Below are 27,632 nucleotides of genomic sequence, written 5' to 3' on the forward strand. Positions count from 1 at the left end.
AAGGTGGCTTTACTAAATAAAACTATTTTAAAAGGAGTCCAAGGCTGTTAACAAAAGGATTAGAAAAAGGAGGAAAGAGTAACTCAAGGTTTGCCAATGCACTTCTGTAATATCCAGTGGCAAGGAAGGAGTACACAGCCACTGCTTGTCTTGCAGATTTCCTGGCTGGACAGGAAGCATAAAGAAGCCAGCATAAAGTGTGCAGGAACCAGCCATTCACTCCTGACTGATAAGAAGTGTACCATTCAACACCATACCATTACTACTAAAATTATAAGACAGAGCAAAAAGAAATGGAATCCAAAGGAATTAAAGGAAGTATCCCATTTAGGTTTACCCATTCAGAACTGGTTTCAAGTTTGTTTGTTTTTTTACTGTGAAGTAAACATTACCTTAAACACATAGCTGTCACCTAAAACAGATTGCCAATGATAATGCACAATGAACAATGCCAATGTCAGGACACAAGTTCTACTAGATGTTACAGGATGGCAGGGAACTAAATATGCACTTCAGTTTTTGGAAGTGGCCATACATTTAGAACATCATCGATTTTCCTCCTACGGTGCCCAGTGTCAGAAAGTAGGGAGTTAAGATCTACCCTTTGGTCCAATGCCCTGATCTCACTTTCTATCTACCAGGATCTTGAAGAATTGGGCATTGAGATTGTCATCTGTTAAAAGACACATTCCACATTGCCTAGATGACAGCAATTTATAGTAGAGAGAAAGCAAAGCAAACCTACATCTGAAGACATCCTTGTGCCAGACTCCTCCACTGTTGCAGCTCATATAGACTTACTAATTATTTTATTTATTTGTTTAAAATATTTCTATCCCGCTGTTCTACCCTATAATAGGGCACTCAGGGCGGCTTACAAAAATAAAATCAAACGTACATAATAAAATTGTAAACAATAAAATCACAAAAACATTAAAATAAATTAAAATACATAAAATACTATACACACACATATAGGGAGTGGTACTAAAGGGGACTACAAGGGCTGTAATTATGAGCTGGACATGTAAGATGTAACACTGTATCAGCTCAGGCTATCAGGAAAGTCCCAATGTAACCTCAGCTAAAGTTCAAATTATTGTTAGAGTTTAAAGCACACACTTAAAAGTGCAATTAACATAAACAAAGGTAGAATTCCACACTGCTTTATATGATAAATGCATGGCATATACCCCACAGGAAGCAGCATTTTCTTTTCACACTGAACCAGGACTTAATTCACATCTGCAAACAAGGAACATTGAAGTTCAACTTTATATATTGTTTAAGGGATCAGATGAATATCAGGTCCCAACTAATGGCCATTTCTTGGCATGGATCATCAACCTGAAACAGGTTGATTCCATGTAACAAACATAATGATTCCATGTAAAAGTGTTTTTTCCCTATCTAACAAAATTTACAGACCACTTAATTAAAAAAAAAAATCTCTGGGCTCATGATTTACAGCTTATAGTTACAGCATGTAGTTAGTCTGGAGAGAACTAAACCACAACCCTGGGTTTGGATGACAGACTAAGCCAAACTATGGGTTAGCTCAGCATGGTGCAGCAAAAGACTGGGGAGGAATGGAGTGGCCAAACTCCTCACCGGGGCCCACAGGATTCTGTGTTTGTGTTAAGCCATGGTTTGGCTTAGTTTAGCGTGATGTGTTAACTAAGCCAACATGAACTCTGGACAATACTGAAGAAATCCCAATTCAAATCTTATAACGGCAACAGGAACACAATGTGCTAGATTCAAGAGCGGTCACAAAAAGGAATTTTGGATAGTTTCCAGTTTGACAACTTTGCCCAAACCCCACCTTCTACACTATATCTCACTTGTGAGGAAACTTTCCTCAAGAAAATCTTGAGTGCAGGGGGGTACTAAATTATCTCCACAAGAGGGAGTAAAAATTAATAGGCAATACTAGATGAGGCAACATTTCAGCAAAACAATGGGGGGCTATGAAACCCTTCCCCTCCTTTCCCTCCCACCTTCTATCCACTCAAAATTGCCCTCCACTATCTACTTTTCTGCTTGGAGAGGACAAGAAACAGGGACACTGCAACTTTTCTTCCACAGGTAGGACAGCAGGTTGGGGTGGGCAGGAAGAGTATGGGTAAGTCAGCTCCTTCCTCACACCTCATTCTACTCCTGATTACAGCCTTTGGTGCTTTTTTTTAGTTAATAAATATCAGGAGTGCAAGGCTGTTCTCTGTCTTTTAGTTATTGTCTAGTTCAAAGACAAACCTAAGAAAGATCTTCTCTAAAAGCTTGCATCGTCTTCATGTGTTTGCAGGACAAACAGCAAACCTTAAAACTGAATCTGAAAAAGCAGATAAGGTTTGCATGTCACTTTATTGAACTGAAATACATCAATCCATGTACAAACACAGGAGTTGTGAACAGGGCAGTTTCAAGTTTGTGAAACAGAATTTGTTCTCTGACTGGGCACCAGCTTTGACTCCAACATAAGATGTCAGATTGCATCTCAACAGCATCCCTTTCTGGGATTTTGTTCCAGCTAAAATTAAAGGCATCTTATATCCTTACATATCTTCCAGAGTGCAAGAGAAAGAGAGCTTCAGTCTAACTCAAGCCATAGTGGCAAATGCTACTTCTTGCCCACACGCACACTGAATGGTTTCATGTCCTGGCACCTCACATATCGTCGAGGCTTCAATCTCATCTCTTCTCAGCTTTATCAGTTGCAAGCCAAGGATAGATTCATTTTTTTTAATCTGCCCTTGTACAGGTGCCCCCTCACCTGTCAAACTTGGCCCACAGGGGTATGTGGAGATAAGGATCTGGGCCATTGGCCAGATCCAGTTTCTAACCACTGTCACAGAAGGACTGGGATTGCTCCAAATGTCTTTGGTGTAACAGTAGGTAAAAATCTGGGACACAATACCAGAGGAAGACAAGCAAATCAGGGAGAGAAAAGAGAACAACATGGTGAACTCCAGAGGGGTGGCCATGTTAGTCTGTTACAGCAAAAACAACAGAAGTCTTATGGCATCCCAGGAAATGATCTGAAAGTACATGAGGCCACCTTGTTGCTAAAGCTAAGCAGGTCTGGATCTGGTCAGTGACTGGATGGCAGACCTCTTGGTAATCACATGATTAAAGTTCAGTGGTGGAAGAAAGGCGGGATATAATTGAATAAATACTAACTAACTAAACCACTTAGAGATTCTACAACATATAAATTTTGTAAAATAAAATAAATAAATATTATGGCACAAGCTTTCATAGATCAGAGCTTTCATGGAGCAGAGTCCATTTAATTAACACTCTGATGGGGAGAAAACCCAGTATCTTATCACAGGTGATAAAACCAATAGGTATTAATTCAGCACTGGAGTTTCCTTTGAAGTTTCTTTGTTCAAGAATTGGCACAGGCACCTTAAAGTCAGCAACACACTGCCCTAAGAAGCTGAAATATTCTCATTTTTGGATTCTGAACAGGGTTGATAAAAATCAATGTTTTTTTAAATTAAAAAATCAGATTTTTTTGTATTTAAATCAGATTTCAAAATTTTCTTTAAAAGATGAGTAAAAAAAGAGGTCAAAGATATCATCATGAAAACTAATTGTACAACTTCGAATTATATTCTATGAATACGTTAACAGCAGTTTATGGAGATGGGAGATAACCTGGGGCACATTCATATTGTACATTTATTACAGAATCCTGGGAAGTGTAGCTTGTGAAGGGTGCTAGCAGTTGTTAAGAGACTTCTATTCTCCTCAGAGAGCTACAATTCTCAGAGTTCTCTGGAAAGAGGGACTGACTGTTAAACCACTCTGAGAATTGTAGCTCTCCTCTCAGCACCCATCACAAATGACACTTCCCAGGATTCTTTAGGGAAAGCCATGACTGCTTAAAGTGGAATGGTAGTGGAATAAATGTACAGTGTGAATGTGGCCATGATCTCTCCTATTCTGTAGGTGGTGTACATGAAGTGCACACTCTCTCAACACCTTGCCTTTCTCTGTAAGTGCAAAGATAGAACAAGGAGACCACTGAAGTGGTAATCCAGCTCTTTAAAGCAGTAGCCTCTTCTACATGTGTAGAGAGAATTTTTTATCTTCCTTTGGACTTCCTTTGTCTTCTAAATTGAGAAATAAGTTGGGAACTGAAAAACCAGGAATGCTTGTACTTCTTTTCCATAATATGAACAAGGAAGACATAGGTGCAGAAGAAGACTGAGTTAACTGTACTACCCAATATTTTAAGTTTCTCATACTGATGGTTGAAATTGCCTAAATTTTATTTTTTAACAAACTTTTACATTTATCCAAAACCTGAAATAGTTAGCCATTCAAAAATCCATGTGCATGTTTTGTTAATTTTGTTGTTTGTTGAAGAAGAAAAATAACCAGAAGAATAAATAATGTTATTAGTACAATTTAAAAGCCTGTTTGGTGGTGATGATTCTCACACATCATGACAAAAATATGATTAACTTAACATCTCCTGAATGACTTCACAAATTCATTCTGCTTTAGTACTAAAATGATGAAATTATCATCCCTTTTTTAAAATGAAAATTAACCTGAAAACAATCCAGAATTGCTTATTGTGTACCTTCCTTCTAATGAAACCTACATCTTTGAGTATATATTAAGGTTACATTAAACAATAATGTACTTCTAGTAAAAAAAAGTATGATTAAATAGAAACTTTCTCACCAGTGATTTAATTTGATGGTGTACTGCCTTCAAGTCGATTCCGACTTATGGCGACCCTATGAATAGGGTTTTCATGAGACTGAGAGGCAGTGACTGGCCCAAGGTCACCCAAACTGTGATTTAAATCATTAAAATTGAGTCCTTCAGAGAACTGATTTAAATCAAATCAACCCTGTTTCTGAATACTGCCCTTTTCTGATGGTGGATTTGATCTGATCTAGCAGGGCTCCCTTTAAGAACACCCAAGAAGAGCAGTTTTTGGCAACAGAAAAACATTTTAGAAGAAAGCACCTATGCATTTTCCAAGGCCAGTTTCTCTTCAAGATGGAAATACTCTAAATTTGAACTATACATCCTCCTACCAACAAGCCAAAATTCTTGCTCTCTCAAAACTTAGCTAAAGTCTCCTTTAGAAAGTCAGCTTCCTATACATCTCTCTAAATTCACAAAGTTGTGCTTCTCTTTCTTATGCCTTATTTCTGGTTCAGAGGACTTTCAGCTAATTAATATTTGCTTTTCACAATTATACTAGCTTCCACAAAAAAGTAAAAGCAGATTTTCAGCATCTGGAATATTCATTTTAATTTCAATATGGCATCTGGGACCCAAGGCCTTTAACTAGAATTTTCCAGATCTGTAAGAGACAAGGGAAAATAGAACAGAAGCTAACCATCAGAAGAAGTTACCTTTACTTTGCTGGATGTAATTTTTGAAGAAAATGGAGCTATACATTCCTAATATTGGGTTGTATCCAATGTAGCTCTAAGTCGGGGTCCTGTCAGCACAAGGATTACTGGTAGTGTAACACAACTTCTCTCCCTCTCCTCCTACCGCATGCCCCCTAAACCTATTCTAGGGGTTCCCACAACCCTCCAGAACAGATTTGGGAACGACTCAAGATGTACTCGGGAGAAAAAGCCCTGTTACGCCAGTGTTAATCCTTGTGCTGACAGGAATAGTTAGTTGAATACTGCCCGTTGTTTAGAAATAAACAACATTTCATCTTTCTAGATTAGCTATGAACAAAAAAGGATGTTATCATGAAGTGCAATTCCACTAGAGCTCCTTCCTCAGCCCAGCAATATTCTATAGCATGGATGGGGATCCAGATGTCGTTGGACTCCAGCTCCCATTGTCCCTAACCACTGGCCATTCTGTTGGAGGCAGAGTCCAACAACACGTGGAGGGCCACAAGTTCCCCATCCCTGTTTTACAGGGAGTAATGGAAACATCAAGTATTAGCAAATGTCACACAAGCCACTAATTTGTTTTTATATATCAGGGCTAAAGGCAGCCCTCCAGGAGTTTCAATCTGGCCTTCAGGACTCTCTGTCATATCCATTCTCTAAGTCACACAGCTCACTGACCCCGCAAGCGTTTGCCTGATCCGAATATGTCTTTGAATTGTGATAATGCCTCTTGCCTGGATGAAGAGAAATGCGTATATGTAAACCTCTGACTTTTGTGTGGATGGAATGTAGCAAAAGTAAGGCCACATTCACACTGTACATTTATTCCACTATTATTCCACAGTCATGGTTTTCCCCAAAGAATTCTGGGAAGTGTAGTTTGTGAAGGATGCTGAGAGTTGTGAGGAGACCCCTATTCCCCTCACATACCTGCAATTCCCAGAGTTCTCTGGGAAGGGGGATTGATTGTTAAACCACTCAGAGAATTTTAGCTCTGTGAGGAGAACAGGGGACTCTTAAAAACTCTCAGCACCCTTCATGAACTACACTTCCCAGAATTCCTTGGGGGAAGCCATGACTGTTTAAAGTGGAATAATAGTGGAATAAATGTATGGTGTGAATGTGGCCTAAGAGTCACCTCTCTGTAACTCCACCCACTTTTTCCCTCTGGCCAGACAACCCCTAACACATGACCCCTCGGACTGGAAAAGTTTCCTTGCACTTGAAGGTTGGTTAAACTTTATTGTTTCATTTGTTTCCTTTGGGAGGCAGCAAGACTTTTAAGAAGGATGCCCGATCTCTAAGCAGAGTAAATTGATTTTTTAAAAGTGCCAGCAATAATCTCCCACTACCTGTCATAGAATCATAGAATCGTAGAGTTGGAAGGGGCCTATAAGGCCATCAAGTCCAACCCCCAGCTCAGTGCAGGAATCCAAATCAAAGCATTCCCGACAAATGGCTGTCCAGCTGCCTCTTGAATGTCTCCATTGACTCCACTGAAGTCCAGCACTGCTTTGCTTCACTGGGCTAGTACATAATTAATGCTGATGATTGCTTAATGAGAAGAAGCCATCTAAGGATCTCATGCTCCTTTCCCTATGCTGGGCCAACTTACAAGTTAACCACTATATCAATGTTGACATTTACCAGGGTAAGCATTAACCAGGATTCCTATTTCATTCAGGATCTGAAACCACATTGAAACTGGCTTCAGAATGATCCTGGGTTATGCTGGACTCTTCATCAGCTCAACTCACAGTTAACACTGCAACTGACTGTTACGTTGGCAGCAATCAGGTCCAAATTTGTACTCAAAATATTGGGAGAGGGAGGAGTGTACAGTCCTGCAGTCGATCTACACTAACCATGGTTAAGACATTTGCTACATTGTTCTTTCAAGAACAAACAGTATATCTTGCACCTTTCACAGTGAGTATTGTTATGTCAACATTTCTAATGATGGTTGAATTTCTCAGCAACATGCCCACCTAAAGCAGTTACACAACCAAGTTCATACACAGATGTTCACAATGCAGCACAGGATGGTGCAGAATCTACTACAAAAACACAAAGGAAACTCTAGAACACTTAGATGGCACGTCAGAATCAACAGGCACATCAGAGCAACTTTCCATAGCCTACAACAAAGTGCAACAGCAGGCATGCAATACAGCTCCACAAATAAATGACTGAATAGCACTGGACCAACTTCACCTGCTTCTTTAATAAAAGCTCATGGGGGAGGGCTGTTTATACCCTACATTGATCCCTGGATAGTCTGAAAACAAGATGATCAAACCAAAGCCATAACACCACTTGCACTCTGAAGCATGTTTAGGAGATAAACACAAATATAATAACAGCTGAAAATCAGCAAGCTTACTTAGTGCTGTCCCAGCGAAATCAGTGTGGCTTTCTTCCTAGTAACATAGATAAGATTCATGCCACATTTCCTGACTTTCCTGTTGGCCTGTAAAGTGTGTAAATACTAATTAAAGAAAAAGGAACTAGAACTGTCCCAGAAAGGATATAAATTGCATTAATGTCCCTTGGCACAAGAAAGGACTAAGTAATAGTATGCAAAGGAAAAACAACGGTATCACATTTATGGGTCTCCTTGAAGGGACAAAAATGAGAGGTATCATGAATGCTAATGAAGTGTATCATAAAACATTGTGTTCTTCGTGGAGGCAGCTGTTATACAGCTGATACTTCCTGTATCAATTGGCACACCTCCCCTTAAAGTTTCTAAACTCTGATCAGATATCTAAACTTCACAGTATGAACATTTGCAGGCTCAGTTTATGGGTGGGAGAAAACTGGCACTTTAAAAGCACCACGGTAAAAAGTCAACCATGCCCCAGTTGTGATTTCAGTGTTTGCTTCTACTAAAGCAGTCTTTGTCAACCTGGTGCCCTCCAGATGTTCTGGACCAGCCTATCCCAACCTTTAGGTCCCCAGATGTTGCTGGACTACAATTCCCATCATTCTTAACCATTGACCATGCTGGCTGTGGCTAATGGGAGATGTAGTCCAACATCATCTGGGGACCCAAAGGTTGGGAAAGGCTGTTTTGGACTGCAAGTCCACATATCTGGAGGGCACCAGGTTGGCAAAGACTATGCCAAGGTTTATTTTGGGGTAGAGGGGGAAATCCGTGGTTGCTTCTTACAAGCTACTCACAAGACTTTTTGAAGTACAAACCACTGATAAGGTCAATGTGGGAGCAGCATCACAATGGTTTTCAAAATTATTTTAGACAGCACTGCATACCACATTCTAATGCAGGGATGTGGAAACTGTGAACTTCCAGATGTTTTTGGACTACAACTCGCATCATCCCTGACCACTGGCCATGCTAGCTGGGGCTGATGGGAGTCCAAAAGCATCTGTAGGACCACAGGTTCCCCAAACTTGCTTTAGTGACACAATCCTCATTCTCTCATTTATTTCTCAGGTCTCTATACTCTGTTGCCAACACACAATAATACCACAGTCATTTTCTTAATTCTAAGTTTATATTAGGGCTTTCTTGAATGTAATAAAAAGCAGAACATTACCAGTAAAAAGCTATTTTGTCCCCAAGTTTATTCTCGTAGACATTTCTGTCCAACAGATTGTAGCAAATGTTGGTTGTAGCCCCTTTCATCCATTCAATAAAGATTTTCCCTTTAGTGACATCAAAGTTGTACTGCAGGAATGGTCCAGTATGTTGGCTCCTCCAGTAAAATTCTTTGGCAATATCACCCCAAAATTCTGCAAAATAAAAAAAATAAAAAATTAAACAACAGCACTACATTCACACTTAAGACCATTCTAAATGGCCTGAAGTAAAAGCTAAAATGGTCTTATTTACGGAAAAAGACCTAGGCTGCAATCCTAGGCATGCTTACTGGGAGTAAACCCCATTGAAAATGTTGGAACTTACATCTGAGTAAACATGCACAGTATTGGGCTGTTAGTAAGAGAAGAAATTAATGATGCAAATATGAATCTCTTACCATACTATGTTACATAAAGTTGTAATGGCTGCAGAAACAGTTCTTTCATGATGGTAGACTTACATTCCCATCTAAATATATTTATTTAGAGGTTAGGTTCATAAGAACATAAGAGCTGTATCTGACCAAAGATCCATCTACTCCTGCATTCTGCTTCTCACAGTGACCAACCAGGTGCTTCTGAGATACTCAGGAGCAGGACAGGAAGGCAATCGCTCTGTCTCTCCAGCAACTTTACTCAAAGGCAAAGGACTTTTGACTTTGGTTAGATACAGCCATTTCCAGACATTCAACAGAGCCTACATCCAACATGTTATTTAATGCACTAGATATACTTAATCATGTTCAATTATGTAGCTTCTTCAATTTTTGAAGATTGCAAGGTTATCAGGAAAAACTTCATAACTGTTAGAGTAGTACAACAGCAGAACCAATTACCTAGGGAAGTGGTGGGCTCGCCAACACTGGAGGCATTCCAGAGGTAAATGAACAGCCACCTGTCAGGTATGCTTGAACTTGGATACCTGCATTGAGCAGGAGGTTGGACGCAGTGGCTCTACAGGTCCCTTCCAACTCTACTATTCTATGATTAAACTAGCTCTCTTGCATATATTATTATCATCATCATTTATTTATTTCATTTATTACCCACTCTTTACCCTGAGGTCCCAGGGCAGGTTACAAATATCTGCTTCCAGGCATCTTCACGAACAAAACCCACAAAGGATCTTGTGGCACCTTAAAAACTAACATTTAGTATGGCATAAGCTTTCGTGGACCAGAGTCCACTTCTTCAGATGTGTGAAGTGTTTTTATGTGTGCGTGTGTACACGCGCACGCACGCACGCGCGCACACACACGCACGCGCGCACACACACGCGCACACACACGCGCACACACGCGCACACACGCGCACACACGCCTTTGGGGGGATGAGGTCAGAGAGAAATGAAATGCAAAAAAAAGACCAACAGTGATATTTACATAATTTACAGTGGTAATTCACAAAACTGTTGTTGATAAAACAGAAACCTTGGCATATGTCAGCCAATTAACACATTTAGTGTGATTTAAAAAATCATTTGTCTTGGTTCAATCCACAAGTATGGATTGAATGCTTCCACTGCCATTCAAGTTCACACAAGAGTTTCATTTTCTGTACAATTCTGTGCAACTACATAATGGATATATAAGCAACACCTTATATAAGAAACTGACTGATGGCTACAGATGCTTATGTTCTTCTGGCTTTCATCCACCACAAATCCATTATCTACAGGCAAGCCCTATAATACAACCACATAAGTTCAGATTCATTGTACAGAAACTAACAACTTAAGAATTTACATTAGGCATTCCCAGGCTACAATACCCAATAACCACCTAACACCACTTCAGATCAACAAGATCAAATTGGTACTCAGGAACAATTTGCTACAGGGCAGACCTAGAAGAGAAAATGATAGAACACCACTTATCGCTTGTAAACCCCAGATCAAACCACGCAAATATAATATCATTGATCTACAGCCTATCCTGGACAATGGCATTTCCCTCTCACAGGCCTTGGGTGAATGACAGAAACTTGCTTACAGACAGCTCCTCCCAATCAAAAACAGCTACTCACCAACAACAGCAAGCCACTACAGACACAGAGACCACCCCCTATGGCAGACCCAGATGCCACCTCTGTCCCCATGTCTACTCTGGCAACCCTCTAACAGGACCTAATAACGTCACCCTCAATATCTGAGATTAATTCACTTGCTCTTCTTCCAAAGTGATATATACCATCATCTGCTAGCAATGCACTTTTGTATTCTACGTAAGAAAAACAGGCCAGTCTCCATGCCGAAGAATAAATGAACACAAATTTCACATCAGAACTGGCAATATAGAAAAGTCTGCAGTGGAACTTCTCAACCTGCCAGGACACTGTAGATGACCTTAAAGTGGCTATCCCGGAGCAAAGGAACTTCAAAGAGAGACTGCAAGGTGAAACTGCTTAGTTACAATACATTAAGAGGTTAAGTGACATCACTGGAGTACTGAACCAAGACAAAGAATTTTTAGCATATACATATATTTATTGGCTTACCAAGATGTGGATATTTCTGTTATCAGCAATTGACGTGCATTGCCATTATTAATTACTTCTTACTAGTTGTTATTTTCTTTCATTTCCCTCTGACCTCACTGTTTACAATTCTCCTTCCCACCCTGCGAAAGACCCATTCATATGTATACCTGAAACTCAGAATAACACTTCACGCATCTGAAGAAATAGACTGTGGTCCACAAAAAATCATGCCATAATAAAGTTGTTAGTCTTTAAGGTGCCACAAGACCCTTTGTTGTTTTTAATGCAAAAGACTTAACACAGCTACACCTCTGGAGACAGTTACCAAAAATCCTATTAGTCAATGTCAACACACATACACTTAAGACTAGACTTCTTCTGTTTTAATGCAAAAATCCTCTGAAAAACTCCCAAATGCCAGAGAGGGAGCCAGGTTAGTCTGTTACAAAAAAAAAAAAAAAACACCTTGTGGGTTGTGGCACCTAAAGATTAACAGATGTTGGTGAAAACTGTTTTAATCGGCAAAAGCTTATGCCACATACAGTAAATCTGTTACTCTTTAAAGGTGCTACAAGGCTAGAAATTCAAAATACAAAAAACAAAGTGAGTTTGTGACCCTAAATTATGTCCAATAAAATCCTGACGTATAAAAAGTGGCTTTCACAGTCACTGGAAAGACACCCCAACACTGTCAGTGTCAGCTTGAGAAACATAGCCATTTACACAAGAGCAGTGTTGATACATTAGAATCCTGGCATAGTACACTACAACATCTGTACTAACAACACAAAGAGCCATTGGTATTTCCTCAAGCTGAAAGCAAGAGAAATATCACATATGGAAATTTGTCAAACACTTCTTCTCTGAATACACCTGGTGCTTGAGGCATGAACAGATGGACAGCACTTCAATCCAGCAGTGTCTGGATCAATTGGGATGGAACCAGAAATGCTTGCCCCTACTATCATAGTCCTTCAGCTGCTCTTTGCTTCCTTTTTTAAAACACACTACTGTAATGGTGCAATTGAGCACACGTGAAGTTGTGACTTCCTTAATGAAAGAGTTACTATTTTATTTGCATAAATCAAGGAAAAATGAGTAACCATCTAGCTAAGCCACTTCCAGCAAGACCTTCCTAGGAAAAATAGCTACAGATCTTCAAACTGTACAAAATACACACCATGCCCACCATTTTTACGATGACTACCCTCCACTGGTTCACCTGTTCTCCACTAAATCAGCACTATAATACTTTATCTATTTCATATTACTGTAAATCTTCAGTATGCCCTGAACACTGGCAACTCAAAGAAACAAAGAATTTCTCTCTCTCCAGTGTGAGAAGTGTTATAATAAGCATTCAAATAAAAGACTCGGGAGGAAGGTCAGAATGTACCATCCATGTGGCTTTATCAAAGGCAAGCTTTGTGCCAGCTACACAATTTGTTCAATTTGATCAAACATTTTCACATGTATGCATCCTGTTGAACCGGTCCAAAAGCCGCTACATGAAGCAAAAGTGCCACATTGGCAGAACTGGCTCTAACAAGTGTGCATTTGCGCCTATATTCTCAAACAGCAGAAATTTGATTCTGTAGTAACTTCAGTAGCACGTTGGTACTGCCAGACTGGTGAGTAGACTAAGTGGACAGGGCTGCAGCATCTGCTTTACGTTCAGAAGGTCCCAGGCATCTCCAGGTGGAGCTGGGAGAGACTTCTGTTTGAATCCCCACAAAGCTGCTGCCAATCAGTGTAGACAGTACTGAGCTATGTAAACCAATGGTCTGACTCAGCATAAGGCAGCTTTCTATGTTGCTTCCACATTGTGTTTCTTTGTTTGCTTTGGTGGGTGGGATACAATTACATACTGGAAAATTCAGGTTGTGCAATTAAAGTGGATTTGCCCCTCTTACTCAACAAATCCAATTTTGGAGTGGGGGGGTGGACTTTTTGCAGTGACAGGAATATGCACTGGAAAGTGTGAGATAACAATTGCTTGACATGATGTCATATAACCTTCCCACCAACAATTCAGAATGAATGCTCAATTGTCTAATTTCCCTACAAACTTTGTGCAAAAAAATCAGGATGAATACTCAGCAAACAGATCGCCTGGAAGCAACCTTAACTAGCAGTGCAGAAGTGGAGAATTCTTGAAGTTACTGCTCTCTACAAGTTACTACTACTCTACAAGTATGACAAGTTGGAAACATTATCACTTTGCTGGGGATTTTTCCTCTAGAGATAAAACGCAAGTGTTGCTTGGTTGATCTGCATACCCAGTGCCATAATTCTAAAATCCAACTGCAACCCAGCCCCTAGGTGACACTAGGAGGGTGCCACAGATCCCATGCAAACTCAGAACTGGCACAATGTGACCCAGGCACTGTTGCTAGCTAATTCACTCCATGACTCATGTCGGTTGCTATTCTTAAATCCAGGTATTGATACAATATGGATCCAGGCTACAGGCCTCACAAATGCCCCTCTCCAACCAGTGCAGTATTGCAAGAATGTTCCCACCTTCTTCCACTGCTCACTGATTGCGTTGCATGTGGAGGTGACATCTAGCCACTGATCAGATGCTAGGGAGAAATTAGCACGTGTTGTGTGTTTAGCACATAAGTTAAGTGCATGATATTTGGATAAACAAATATACTGACCAAAAGCAAGGGGTATTAGGTCAGAACTGCACGTTTCCACAAGGGAGGTCTGCTGAGCTTGGTATGCTTGAAAAAGCAGTGGCAAAGGTCTAAGAGTTTGCTAGGAAAACTCATGCACATAATTTGGCAGCACCCAAAGTGCTAATACTGCTTCCACTTCTGCTATAACCAAATGCCACAGCAATTTTTTTGACAACACAGGGCTGCTGGACGCGGAATAGGAGCTTAGACACAGCCCTTGGTTCACAGTCTCCATTTGAAAATCAACAGCAAAGGAATACCCTACCTTGTATTTTTACAGAGGCTATAACATGATGCTAAGGCTTGTGAACACACCTCCAAAAGCCTTGCCTTGAAACTGCGGCGCCGACAAAGGCTGCCGGCTATGTGCACATTCTCTGGAACAGCCCAGCAAAGTAAGCCTAGCGGGGAGATGCATCAGTGATGCCACACTCGCTGTTGCCCAAATGTCCCAGGACGGAACACAACAGCTTGTGCAGTCAACGCACTCGCCGGTCTAGGGTGGCCACTGAGGCAAGTAAGGAGAAAAGGGCCGCGGGGGGAAGGTGCCCGAACAGCTGCGGTCTTGGACCACCGGCATATATAAGCAAGAAGCTCGCACCAACCTTACAGCTAGAAAGGGTGTGGGGAACAGCGCACACGAGGAAGGAAAAAATGTAGAGTCGGGCGAGTCCCACGTCCCTGGGACCCTTCGCACGCCCCATGCCCACCGCGGCTTGTGAAGGGTCCCTACGCTCCCCTGCCCAGCCAGGGCATGCTCTATAGCCTCCTCGGAGAACTATCCTCCGCCCCGGCCGTGGCCAGGAAGCCCAGGCTGAGAGCGGAACGGGCCTGGAGGCTTGCTGTCAACCTGCCCGAGAAACGCACCACGCTGAGTCGGGCCTGGCACTCACCCTGCGGCTCCTCCACCGAGCGGCTGTAAAGCTCCCGGTACTTTTCCAAGGAAGGCACGTGCGCCTCCCGCACCAGGTCCGGGGGCGCCCGGAAGACCTCGGCGGCGCGCTCTTCGTCGGGCAGCACCATCCTTCTGGCTCCAGATGGGAGAGGAAGCGAGAGGAACGAAACGGCGGGCGCCCAGCGAGCCAGTAGCGGGGCACTGAGCTAGGAAACGCCGCGGCAGTGCCGCCTCCGCCAGGCTCCACTAAGGGGGAGAGGAGGGGGAGGAGGAGCCGGGGAGGCACCGGCGGGAAAAGGAGGGCGTCGTGCCAAGCTCCGCCCAGGCCTGGTGGGTTGGTTTGAGGAGGAGTCCCTTTTTAGCCACGCTGCGGGCGCGGAGTTTCAGCAGCCGCGCCTTCGTTTCCTCAAACAGAGAAAAAGACCCCGACACATTTATTTCGGGTTTGTTATTCTGATTAACCACCCCAACAAGCCATGCTCGTTTACCTCGGATGAATTGTTCTGGATTAATCTAGCGAGCCCAATGCTCACACCCCTGAACCTCAAATTGGAATCCACGTTTCAATGGAAAGTAAAACACCCTCACTAACTTTTGTATCCAGAACGGAGTATGAAATGTGTATTATGGGGCTTGCTAGAACCAACGTGGTCTGGGGTTTAGTGGTTATGAACTAGTATCATAACCGTGCTCACCGGGTGACCTTGGGCCAGTTCAGCCTAGCGTACCTTACAGGGTTGCTGTGAAGATAAAAATGAGTGCAAGGAGAACCACCTGCACAGCTCTGTGCTGGGGTGGCATTTTAAAAATATATAATAAACAAAAGCTCATAATAAATCTTACATCTCCATATGTATGGGGCGGTTATCATATGCATATGAGATTCCGGATTTTTTTCTTCACAAGACCCCTCTCTTGGCAGTTGCACAGACCAATAGCCTCTAGCCCAGGGGTGGGCGGGAATGTTTTTTTCTCTAAATTTCTGTCAAGCACACAATTTTTCTCAGGCAGGGCCAGAGTTGAAAGTGGGTGGGACCACCACCTTTTCTTTCTCTCTGCAGTGCCGCCCCTCTCCCCCCCTCCCGGACATGCTGTATGCTTTAAGTTGCATTCCTGCGTTGAGCAGGGGGTTGGACTCGATGGTTTAAAGGCCCCTTCTAACTCTATTATGCTATGATTCTGTTTTTTAATCCTTACCACCCACATGAAATTAAGCCTAGAGTCAGCAGGTTACTCACTGGCGCTCTACCTCTTTTACAGTGTGGTGCTATAGACGTCTACACAGAAGTAAGTACCACCGAGTTCAGGGAAGCTCCAGGTACATGTGTATAGAATCACAACCTTACTTAGGGAAGTGTTATTAGACAATGCACAGGGCTAGTTTCTGTCAAGTTGTTCAGCAAGAAGTAAACTGCTCCTGCCTTCCTATGTTTTGCTTAATTTGTGTACAGGTATTAGGATTCTTTAAATTTTTATTTACATTTATGTTCCACCTTTCCTCCAAGGAGCTCAAGGTAACGTATATGGTTCACCCCTCCCCAATTTATCCTCACAACAACCCTGTGAGGTAGGTTAGGCTGAGAGGAAGTGACTGGCCTAAGGTCAACCAGTGAGCTTCATGGCTGAAAGGGGATTTGAACCCTGGTCTCCCAGGTCATAGTCCAACACTCTAACCATTATACCACACTGGCTGTCATGACTGTCAGGAAGACTGACAGCTACTTGGCATTTTAAATAATAATGATAAATGTATTTAAAATAGTAGGCTACTTAATTTTTACTGTTTCGGAATGATTTACATTGTCCACCTCACCATCAACACTTCTCTGGAACACAGTGAACCTTATTTTTTATCCAGTATGCTTAATTTGCCTGAAAGGAGACATCAGGGAGGGTCTCTTAGCATTTTCACATGACACCAACAGCTAGTGCCTACGCATGTTTACTCGGAGAGATTTCCCACTACATTTAATGGAACTTACAACATGCATAGGATTGGGCTGATAGTCTCAAATGTGTCTTTGGTGAGCATTCTTAATGCATGTTAGATGTAAAAAGAACAACTTTAATATGAGATATTCTGTATATCCACTAAAGGCTTAGACTAGGGGTTTCCAAACTGTAGCCCATGGACCACCAGTGGTCTGCAAGCATTATTCAGGCGGTCTGTGGTCTGTGGTATGCCTGTGTATTTATGGTTGAAGATGGGAGAGGACACATCCATTGCATTAAATATTCACCTTGATTTTAATTGTATGTTTATTGCTTCTTTTATTTACAATAAAATACAATATATAAGAAATAAAAGAAGCAATAAAAATACAATTAAAAATTATATGGCATCTAGCACGGTGCCTTACAATTGCTACAAATCATTCTGAGAAAATCACTAAGGAGTCTGCCAAGACCTTTAGCAATTTTCAAGTGGTCTGTGGGGGGAAATAAGTTTGGGAATCACTGGTGTAGGCTGTCTTCAAATGTCCAAAGCCCAAACTAGATGTAGCTTGGGAGATTGGTGGACAGGATCTCACATTAAAAGAGAGCACTTCTGATTGGGACCACAGGACCAAGGGAAGGGGTTATCCCCCTTCTCATATGCTGTTTTCCCAGCTGACCCTCTCTCCACAACCTGCAACATAGTACTAGTCCCACCCCTAAACTTGCCTTTGAAAACAATGACAAGTCTTTTGGCATTTTAAAGGCTATCAAACTTAGGTCCCAGCTTTGTACATATTTACCTAGAAATAAGTCTCAGTGGGACTTACGTCTGAGTAATTATGTACAGGACTGAACTATTATAGCATAAGATTTAATGGACTAGAGTCCACTTCATCAGATGTATGAAATGTTATCTTCAGTTAGCAAGCTTTTTATTATATATTCACATGGATGCAAACAAAAAATGTAGTCTTCAAGATGTCACAGGAATCTGTTGTTTTTACTGCAACACACGGAGTTGGTTTGCACATAATGCTAAGCCAGGCTATGGCTGACCACAAAAATACAAGCATGAAGGTTCCTGGAGAGGACATTGCGGCCATCCCTTAGTCCTCTTGCTGTTGTGCTGCTATGAGTTAAGCCATGGTTCAACTTAGCATAATATCAGAATCCAGGCTCATGGTTTGTGTCCTCCAGTGAAACAAACCATGAGCCCGGGTTCAGACAACACACTAAGCCAAACCATGGCTTAGCTCATGGCAGCACAGCAGGAACAGAGGAGGAACAAAGCACCCATGATCTTCTCTCCAGGAGCCTGCATGCTCATGCGTTCACGATAAGCCATGGTCAGTCTGGTTTAGCAGTACATGTGAACCAGGGCACTAACATGGCTACCCCTCTGGAAAGTGCTTGTGAGCATCTCCTGCTGTTTGTGCCATGTGAGAATGTTGTTAAGGCAAGAAAGAACACAGAAGAAAGCCCTTTTAAAGTTGAGTTTACATCTTAATCAATAGAGATAGGCTTTAGATTCATAGCACAAAGGGACAAAAAACATTTAAGCCTCACATTTAAAATAAAAAACACAATTGTCAACAAGGGAAAGAAAGCCAGCCTTCCCATTAGGCAAAGTGGGGTGACTACCTCAGGTAGCAGATGCTGGGGGTGCAGCAGCAGCAGCTTGTAACTGTTCTTCTTGAACCCCCATCCCATCACCATTCCTCTCTGTTAAAGGATAGAGCTATCACAGCCATACAGCCTGTTCTGCGCTCCCTAAATAGCCTGCTGCCTTCAGGTGTACTTGAGGATGCTATTCTGTTGGCAGTATTGAAGTAAGATTCAACTTCCAGCCCAGCTGCCTTCTGTACATGGAAGGGGGAGTATTCTTTTGTCAATCACCTCAGGCAGCAAAATGTCCTGAGCCACCCATGAGGGAAACAAATGTTAAAACGAATGTGCCACTTGTGGAAATGACCCCTTTCCCTGGGCCCTGTCATTATTTTGCAAGTAAGATTCAGTCACATCCTGGCAAAGTCGGGTTGCACAATTAAAGCTGATTTGGAGCTCTTGCACAACAAACCTGCTTCTCCAAAAGATCAGTCTTTTTGAATTAGGAAAGTGATGGGAAAATGCAATGGAAAGTGTGGCCCTCTGCCTCCCTGCCCCCCCCTCAAAATTAAAAAAAACAGAGTGAATGCTCAATAAACAAGTTGTCTGGCAGCACCCTCTGTCTAGTATTCCATGAGGCGAAACCCAGGAATTCACATTTGGCACATTGATCCTGGGAGTACCTGGGAGAAGATAATTCTCCCCTGAACTGTGACTCAGCAGCAGCATGATTCACATGTGGGAGGGAATTCACAATCATGCCACTTAGCATGGGATTTGGCATTTCTTCCACAATGGAGAGCATGGCATCAGCTTCCTAGCAGTCAAGGCCAGGTTAATGTTGGACAGTAGTAACCTGGAGAGTGGCAGGGTTCAGTGACCCCCCCCCTCTTCTTTGGCATACAGTGATTTATAGCAGAATGCTGATATCAGCCAAAGGATCTATACTTTGGCTCTTCTTGATCCCATCTCTGTCCTACAGAGGCTGCCATCTAACATTTTATGATTTTCAATTTACAGGGGAATCTTCTGTTCCAACCTGATATATGCCAAAAATGCCCTTCTGCATTCTTCACAGGATGAGCAGGCCAGGAATGGAGCATCTGTGGTGAACAGGAGTGGGGAAGAGAAGCCATTGCACTGAGCTCATCAGGCTCCTTGCAAGTCCCTCTCAGAGTCCCATCCTGAGGCTAGCTAAAGCTGGCTCACACTAGGACAGGGGAAAGGGATCCTTCTCTACTACTTCATATTAACAAAGGAAAAACATGTGGCAATGTGAAAGCCTTTATTGAGCAGCATCTGGGATGGAAGAGGTAACAAAAAGGAAATATATGTGTGTATGGCTGCCACATATCTCTTGGACATTGTCTGGACAGCAGAAAAGCAGTTGCAGTGTCCCTCAAGTCACCAGAACCATGTTAGAAACACCTTTACCTGCTGCATAACTGGCATGCAAGGGTACAGAGCCTGTCTGGAGCAAACAGGTTAACAGCACCAGCAAGGAGCTCCTGTGTCACTGCTGCTGGTCAGGGATAAGTCTCCCTCTTTGTCTGCATAGAATGGGGCACAACCTGGATCCTGTACATGTGGGAGAGCAGCCTGCATAGGAGAGAGACAGACAAAAAGCAACAGGCAGCAGCTGTAGCACATGGTCCCTGAACCTGGATGCAAAGCAGGTGTTTGTAAGAGACAAGAGGAAGTGGTGCCACCTCAGCCTCCCACCCCTCCATCCAGCCCTACTTAAACTGGGTGAGGGGGGAGGGATAGTTGCTGAGTCAATGTCTTAGTGCTGCCAAGTTGAACCTAGTTTAGTTAGAGAGGGATGCTGAGTTCTGAGTAAGCCATAGGTAGATTCATGAAGCACACTGAACTGAAATTTTCTCTTACTTCAATAAAAGAAAAAACTACAGCTGTGTCTGAGTTCTTCGAGTTCGGGCAGGACGGGGATGGTGGCTGACATTTTGGTTTATATCTTTTGAACCAGACCACATAGAAAACTTTTTAAAAGAAAGAAAAGAAAAGAAAGCTAAGAGTCTGGAGATTAAGGTGACTCACCTGGAGAGGACACAAAAAAAACCAGAGTCTCCAGGAAAAACCGGAGACCTGGCAACCCTAATATATATCTCAGGTGTCAAAGATCAGGGGAAAAGGTTATGCCCTCAACATGGGGCAGAAGCTATACAATGATGATGCCATCTATACCTCTGCAGGGAGGGAATCCCACAGTTGAGGGGTTGCCTAAAGAGTTTCCTGGGAAGAGGGATTGATAAACCACTCTGAGAACTGTAGTTCTGTGAGGGAAATGGGGGCCTCCTCCCAACTCTCAGCACCCTTAACAAACTACAGTTCCCAGGATTCTTTGGGAAAGCCATGACTGTTAAATGAAACAGCTATCCCACCACCCCCTGCCTTGGGAAGCCTAAATGCTGGCTGAATTGGTGATGCGAAAGGGGGAGCGAATTTGGTCAGATTCACCTGATTCTTGTCTAATTTACAGTGGATTTAGAAGCCGCGGCTACAGCATCTAGAACCAAGATGAAACTGTTTAAACTCTGTTTGTTGTTTGGCTACTGCCATGAGGGGTAATGTTGCTCCATTTACTGTATTTCAATGTTTTTTGTGTACTACAATTTGCTGTTATGTTGCTGTTTTATTATTACTGTTATTATGAAGTGGTTCTTTTAGTTGTTGATTTTGTGATGTATTGCCATTCTGCTAGTTGTAAGCCACTTTGAGCATGTTTTGTTTTGTGGAAAGGCAGAGTACAAATAAAGTGGTGGTAATGATGATGATAAAGTGGTGTAATACTGCTTTAAATGCATAGTGCAGTTGGGGCTTCAGCCAAGGACTCTCCTCATAACCTACTGACAGTGCCCTAAATGAGGTGGTCTATAATCAGGGCACTCATTACGCAAATTTAGAAGTGCAGGGTCCTTTCATGAGTCATGTCATGCCCCCTCACAGCCTCTCTCTGTCTGTCTCTCTCACACATACTACTTGAGAACATCCCCCTTCAGTAAGTAAGAACACCTGCTAGTGATGAGATCAGCAGCCACTGCTAATCTGTTGCCACCCTCACCACCATGGAGAAGGAGAAGGCGGGAGAGGAGCTCCTCCCAGACCGAACAATGGAATGGAGGCTTCAGCAATAGCATCCAGAATTAAGCTGATTTTTCGCCACCCCAGGCTGCAGCCCATCTGTTGCTCCACAGTGTGGTGTCTCCTGTTCCATGGTCTGGCCCTGCTAGGGAGGCTGTTGCCAAAGTCTCCACTATCATTTGATCCTCCTCTCTGCCTTCTCCTTCTCCATGATGGTGCGGGAGTGGATGGGAGGGGGCTGCCTATAAAAAAAGTAATAGGGTGGTGTCCCAATGTGTCCGGACAGGACTACACACCTGGAGGCATGTGTATTTCACACCTCACAGATCTGAGATGTAAATTTTATTTCCTTAAAATTGCAATTAACTTTCTTTGGTTTTGCAATCCACTGCCAGAGGGATGATTTATCATTTTGTTTATCATACATTTTGTGTATGGATGGCAATTTGTTTTACTAAAGTTGTTGGGCCTGTGTCTAAAATAACTAATGAACCTTTCCTTCCTGTTTGTGGCCCTCATGATTATTAGTGAAAGACAGAGTAAGTGGAGGTAGGAGAATCTGAATATTCATGTACAGCAGGACAGGTTATTCATGAGCAGGAGGGGAGAGGTTTTCTGTGCTTCACTCTGCACCTCTTGTTGTTCCACAGGCCCCCATGACCAATAGATCTTTCTCCCCCTGCTTAGCCTCACTTCTTCCAAATCCAAAGAAATGTGATGGTTGCAGTCAGCATCATTTATTATTATTATTATTATTATTATTATTATTATTAGATTTATATCCCTCCCTTCCTCCCAGCAGGAGCCCAGGGCGGCAAATCATTTGTGCAAATTAAATAAATTTAGGAAGATTTACTTAGCATGCACATTTGGATTTCATTGGTACAAAATGTGGATTTATTAGGCCCAAATTCTGTTGACAATAATGACATCTAAATGCTGAAGGAGTTCTTATCAGATTTTGTCTGAGCTTTTTGTATTCATACCTCTCATATGGGCTCTTTGCAAGGGTTCTGGAATACCTCTGTATTTTGAATGCCTAGCTTTATTGATCTAGAAAGATCTAGAAAGAAATGTACTGAGATTCTTAGAATGATGCTCACAGTAATTGTTGCACAACTACTGATAAGATTGTGAAGTTGGCAACACTTTGTAAGACATGCATGAAAATATTTCCTAAGCGCTAATAGTATTGTTGCGCACCTCCCCCAATCTCTGAGCAGTGAGATTTTGGGGGTCCCTGCGCCCATCCAGGGTTTGGTTTCCTTTGGGAAGAAGGTCAGCAGAGACTGCGGTGTCTTTATGAAATATGGTTTATTTATTTACACACATTCCAACCTGAGCTTAGGATGGAGGGGTTCAAGGCATCAGCAGTCTAATATCCAGCTTTTCCATCTGGGTGCAGGGGCATCCTATCACCATGATGCAGAGGGAGAGCCTCTCTGCATGCCTGCAGCCCCAGCCATTCTCTAGAACACACACTACCAACTACAAACACACTTCTGCCCGCCCAGGAGTGGGGGAAGAGACTCTCCTCCAATAGAGTTTAAAATGACAAAAGGATCTTCCTAGCCCCTTTCACCAGTTGCTGGGGCAATTAAACAGGCCCATTAACTACCTGGCCACTCTATTTGATTAACAAAGGAGATTCATCTGGCTAGCAGAGGCAGCCTCCAAGGCATAGGATTCCAAATCAGAGGCTGGAAAGGTGACCCACAAAAATCATCCATTCCAGCTCCCCCCCTGCTCATAACAGTATTATAGTAGGTAGGGTTACCTTGCAGGCAGCACTACCCAGTCCTCAAGGCATTTTGGGACTTTCCATAAAGTATGCAATGCAGCAGGTGGGAGCAGAAGGAAGCAAAGTTGTGTGACTAGGCATTAGCTAAAATGTGACAAGGGAGAGACTTATTAAAAGGCCAGTGAAAGTGTGATATCCTTAACAGGGATCCCTTTACTGCAGTACTAAAACTCTTGCTTCTTTTTTTCTGTGATGAGAATCAAGTTTGTAAGGAACTAGATTTGGATTTGGGAGATGCACATTCGAACTCCGACTCAGAAACTCCTTAGGTGATCCTGGATGAGCTGGTATTCCTTCACTTAGCCTTCCTTGAAGGGTGGTTATGAGGATGAATGAGTGATGAGAATGATAAAGGATCTGTTGGACACGTGTGAAACTAATGGTGGGTAGATTCATCTCAGTCATCTCTGCTCAACATCTTTTGTAGTGCTTCAAAAACCTGCAAAGCCTGTTTAATTAGAGACAGCGGGACAACAGGAAGGAGAGGTCGACATCACAGGGAATAATGTCTCTATCATTTGTAACTCTCTGAGCTTGGAAAAGTTACTTTTTTGAACTACAACTCCCATCAGCCCAATCCAGTGGCCATGCTGGCTGGGGCTGATGGGAGTTGTAGTTCAAAAAAGTAACTTTTCCAAGCTCTGCCGGCGGTTTTAGAATAACACTATTGCTGATTTCCAGCCTAACACCACAGTTTTTAATGGACCTATGGGACCCTAAGCAGAGCCATTCTCAAATATCTTAAAGGATGGATATCTTATTTAGCTGGAACACCTGAGGACTGGAGAAAGGCTTGTAAGCACCTTTGCCCCTTGCATCAGCTATCAGTACCAGCTGTGTGAGAGAGCAGGAGCTCCAGTGAAGGAACCCCTCCCTGCAAAGGACTCTGGCATCTGTCTGCCCTCCACACCTTGATGTCAACAATTGTTTTAAATGGTATGGGACTGATCACATATTTCTGCTCAGAGTAGACTGAAATGAGAGAGAGTTCTTCAGGTCTCAGGACCCTGTCACTTAATGTGGCTAGTGGATGCCAACAGCTGTGTTGACATAAAGCACCTTTTAATGGCCTTTGAGATCTTACCAGAAGCAAAACAGTTTCCCTGGGGCTGAAATTGCCTACGTGATATACCTGAGGACCTCTACAAACTACAGAATTAAATGCAGAGATATGTTTCTTTGAACTAAAGACTACCAAAAAAGTGCAGCATAAGTATAAGTGAGTTGAAGATCAAGGGAACAGGAAGGAATTCAGACTGACATCGGCAAATGCTTGACATGACTCCACAGTTGGGAACTATCGAAAGGCCAAGTAGAGCTTCTCTGAGATGGTATCAATTTACCGCTTGGACAGCAAAGATGAAAGGACGCTGTCAAGGTTAGTTAAATGAAACAGACTTGTGTTTCTATTGTCTCTTCCAGTAAGTTTCCACTCTTGCACTGCTATAGGAGGGAGCATATAAGAAGACTTGAAGGAGCTTCTTGTGAACCCAACTGAGTGGAAGCATCTTGGCCATATAAGAATAGCAATCTGCAGTAAAGCTGGAAAACATCTTGTTTCCTCTGTGTATCAGAGGTAGGTAACATGTTGCCCTCCAGATGTTGTTGGACTTCAACTCTCATCATCCCTGAGCCCAATGGCCATGCTAGCTGGGACTGATGAGAGTTCAACAACATCAGGAGGGCACTATGTTGGCTATCCCTGCTTTATACCAATTGTGTAAACATGGCCTCCTTTCCTTACTGGGCTACTTTCCAATGTGATTAATGTGTTCCACCCATCACAATTCAAGACAGACAAAATAAAGTACTTCTTCACACAGTGCATAGTTAGACTATGGGATCCTGCTCCCACAAGGGGCAGTGATGCCTGCCAACTTGGATGGCTTTAAAAGAGACTTAGACAAATTCATGGAAGATAAGGCTATCAATGGCTATTAAGCATAATAGCTAAGTTCTACCTCCACTGTCAGAGGCAATATTCCTCTGAATACCAATTGCTGGAAACCACAGGAGGGGAGAGTGCTATTGCACTCAGGTCCTGCTTGTGGGCTTCCCATAGGCATCTGGCTGGCCACTGTGAGAACAGAATACTGGATTACATAGGCTTTTATAATAATAATAATAAAATTTTATTTCTGAGTCGCCATCTGGCCGGGTCAGCGGCCACTCTAGGCGACGTACATAATAGATAAAATACAACATATAAAATACATATAAACCAGGAACCTCAACTATAATTAAGCTAAAACCACCCACAGCTATAACAAGATAGGCCTAGCCCACCCCAGGAAGCTTGTATGCCTGCCTAAATAGCCAGGTTTTCAAGGTTCGGCAGAAACTTGGCAGGGAGGGGGCATGGCGGAGGTCATAGGGCAGGGAATTCCAGAGGGTGGGGGCCACAATCGAAAATGCCCTCTCTCTGGTCCGCACCAGCCTAGCTGTTCTAACTGGTGGGACCGAGAGAAGGTCTTGTGAGGCTGATCTTGTCAGGCGGCATAATTGGTGATGCTGGAGGCGCTCCTTCAGATAAACTGGGCCAAAACCGTATAGGGCTTTAAAGGTTAATACCAACACCTTGAATTGGGCCTGGTAAACAACTGGTAACCAGTGTAGATCTTCTAACACCGGAGTGATGTGATCACGGCGACAGCTGTTCTTAATTAAACGTGCCGCTGCATTCTGTACCAGCTGTAGTTTCCGGACCGTTTTCAAGGGTAACCCAAAGTAGAGCGCATTGCAATAGTCTAAGCGAGAGGAGACCAGGGCATGTACTACCCATGAGAGCAGATGGACAGGAAGGTAGGGTCGCAGCCTCTGTATTAGATGTAATTGATACCAAGCTGCCCGGCTCACTGCCAAGACCTGAGCCTCCATGGACAGCTGGGAGTCAAGGATGACCCCGAGGCTGCAGACCTGGCCCTTCAGGGGCAATCTTACCCCATTGAGCACCAGGTCTATATCTCCTAACCTTCTCTTGTCTCCCACGAGCAGTACCTTGGTCTTGTCGGGGTTCAGTTTCAGCCTATTACCTCCCATCCATTCACTTACGGACTCCAGGCACTTGGAAATGGTATCCACAGCCAACTCTGGTGAGGACTTGAACAAGAGATAGAGCTGAGTGTCATCCGCATATTGATGACACTGCAACCCAAATCTCCTGATGATGGCTCCCAGCGGCTTTACATAGATGTTAAATAGCATGGGAGAGAGGATAGAACCCTGTGGCACACCACAATTGAGAGGCCAAGGGTCTGAAACCTCATCTCCCAATGCTACCCGTTGATGCCTGTCTGAGAGATAGGAACGGAACCACCGTAAAACAGTGCCCCCTATTCCCATTCCCTCCAGGCGATCTAAAAGGATACCGTGGTCGACGGTATCGAAAGCCGCTGAGAGATCCAGGAGGACGAGGAAAGCATATTCTCCCCTATCCAACGCCCTCCTCATATCATCCACCAGGGCGACCAAGGCTGTTTCAGTTCCATGTCCAGTCCTGAAGCCCGATTGAAATGGATCTAAATAATCTGCTTCATCCAAGTGTGTCTGTAACTGTCTGGCCACCACTTTCTCAATCACCTTGCCCAAGAATAGTAAATTAGAGACTGGGCGAAAGTTGTTCAACTCTTGGGGATCCAAGGAGGGCTTTTTCAGAATGGGCTTTATGACCGCCTCCTTGAGGGCTGATGGCATAGCACCTTCTTCCAAGGAAGCATTCACCACTACCTTGATCCCTTCGCTCAGTCTGTCTTTGCAGCCCATAATGAGCCACGTGGGGCAAGGATCAACCAGACAGGTGGTTGGCCTCACAGTAGAGAGCACCTTGTCCACTTCCTCAGAGGGAAGAGGCTGAAACCGATCCCACCGGACCGGAATGCAACTGGCCAACTCTGGCCCATTTCCTGTATTCATGGCGTACGGAATCATGCTCTTCAGACGCTCAATTTTATCAGCAAAGTGTTTGGCAAATATGTCACAGGAGGCTTTAAAAAGTTCCATGGGTTCCTGTGCAGCTGGACCGACCAGGCTACGGACCACTTGGAACAACCTCCTGGGACAACACTCTGCGGACGCAATAGAGGCAGCAAAGAAATCTCTCTTTGTTGCCTTTGTCGCCACTTGGTAGGCAGCTATTGCTG

The 27,632-nt window shown here is 43.1% G+C and overlaps 1 protein-coding gene across 4 annotated transcripts in view; it reads right to left on the reverse strand.

Moving 5' to 3' along the window:
• The window catches only part of ACSS2 (acyl-CoA synthetase short chain family member 2), an 80,375-nt gene extending 64,386 nt beyond the window's left edge, over positions 1-15,989 (reverse strand). The window contains exons 1-2 of one of the 4 annotated variants that reach the window (XM_061631688.1): positions 15,049-15,417; positions 8,951-9,146 (exon numbers count right to left, since the gene is read on the reverse strand). In XM_061631688.1, the coding sequence (XP_061487672.1) occupies positions 8,951-9,146; positions 15,049-15,178 (326 nt within the window). In that variant the 5' untranslated portion in view covers positions 15,179-15,417. Of the gene's footprint in view, positions 1-8,950; positions 9,147-15,048; positions 15,418-15,893 lie in introns of those variants that run through there. The other 3 variants (XM_061631689.1, XM_061631686.1, XM_061631687.1) reach the window with 3 other exon arrangements.
• Between the last annotated feature and the right edge of the window lie 11,643 nt (positions 15,990-27,632).

Source organism: Rhineura floridana, chromosome 6 (genome assembly GCF_030035675.1).
Source record: "Rhineura floridana isolate rRhiFlo1 chromosome 6, rRhiFlo1.hap2, whole genome shotgun sequence".
In the NCBI taxonomy this organism is placed as follows: Eukaryota; Metazoa; Chordata; class Lepidosauria; order Squamata; family Rhineuridae; genus Rhineura; species Rhineura floridana.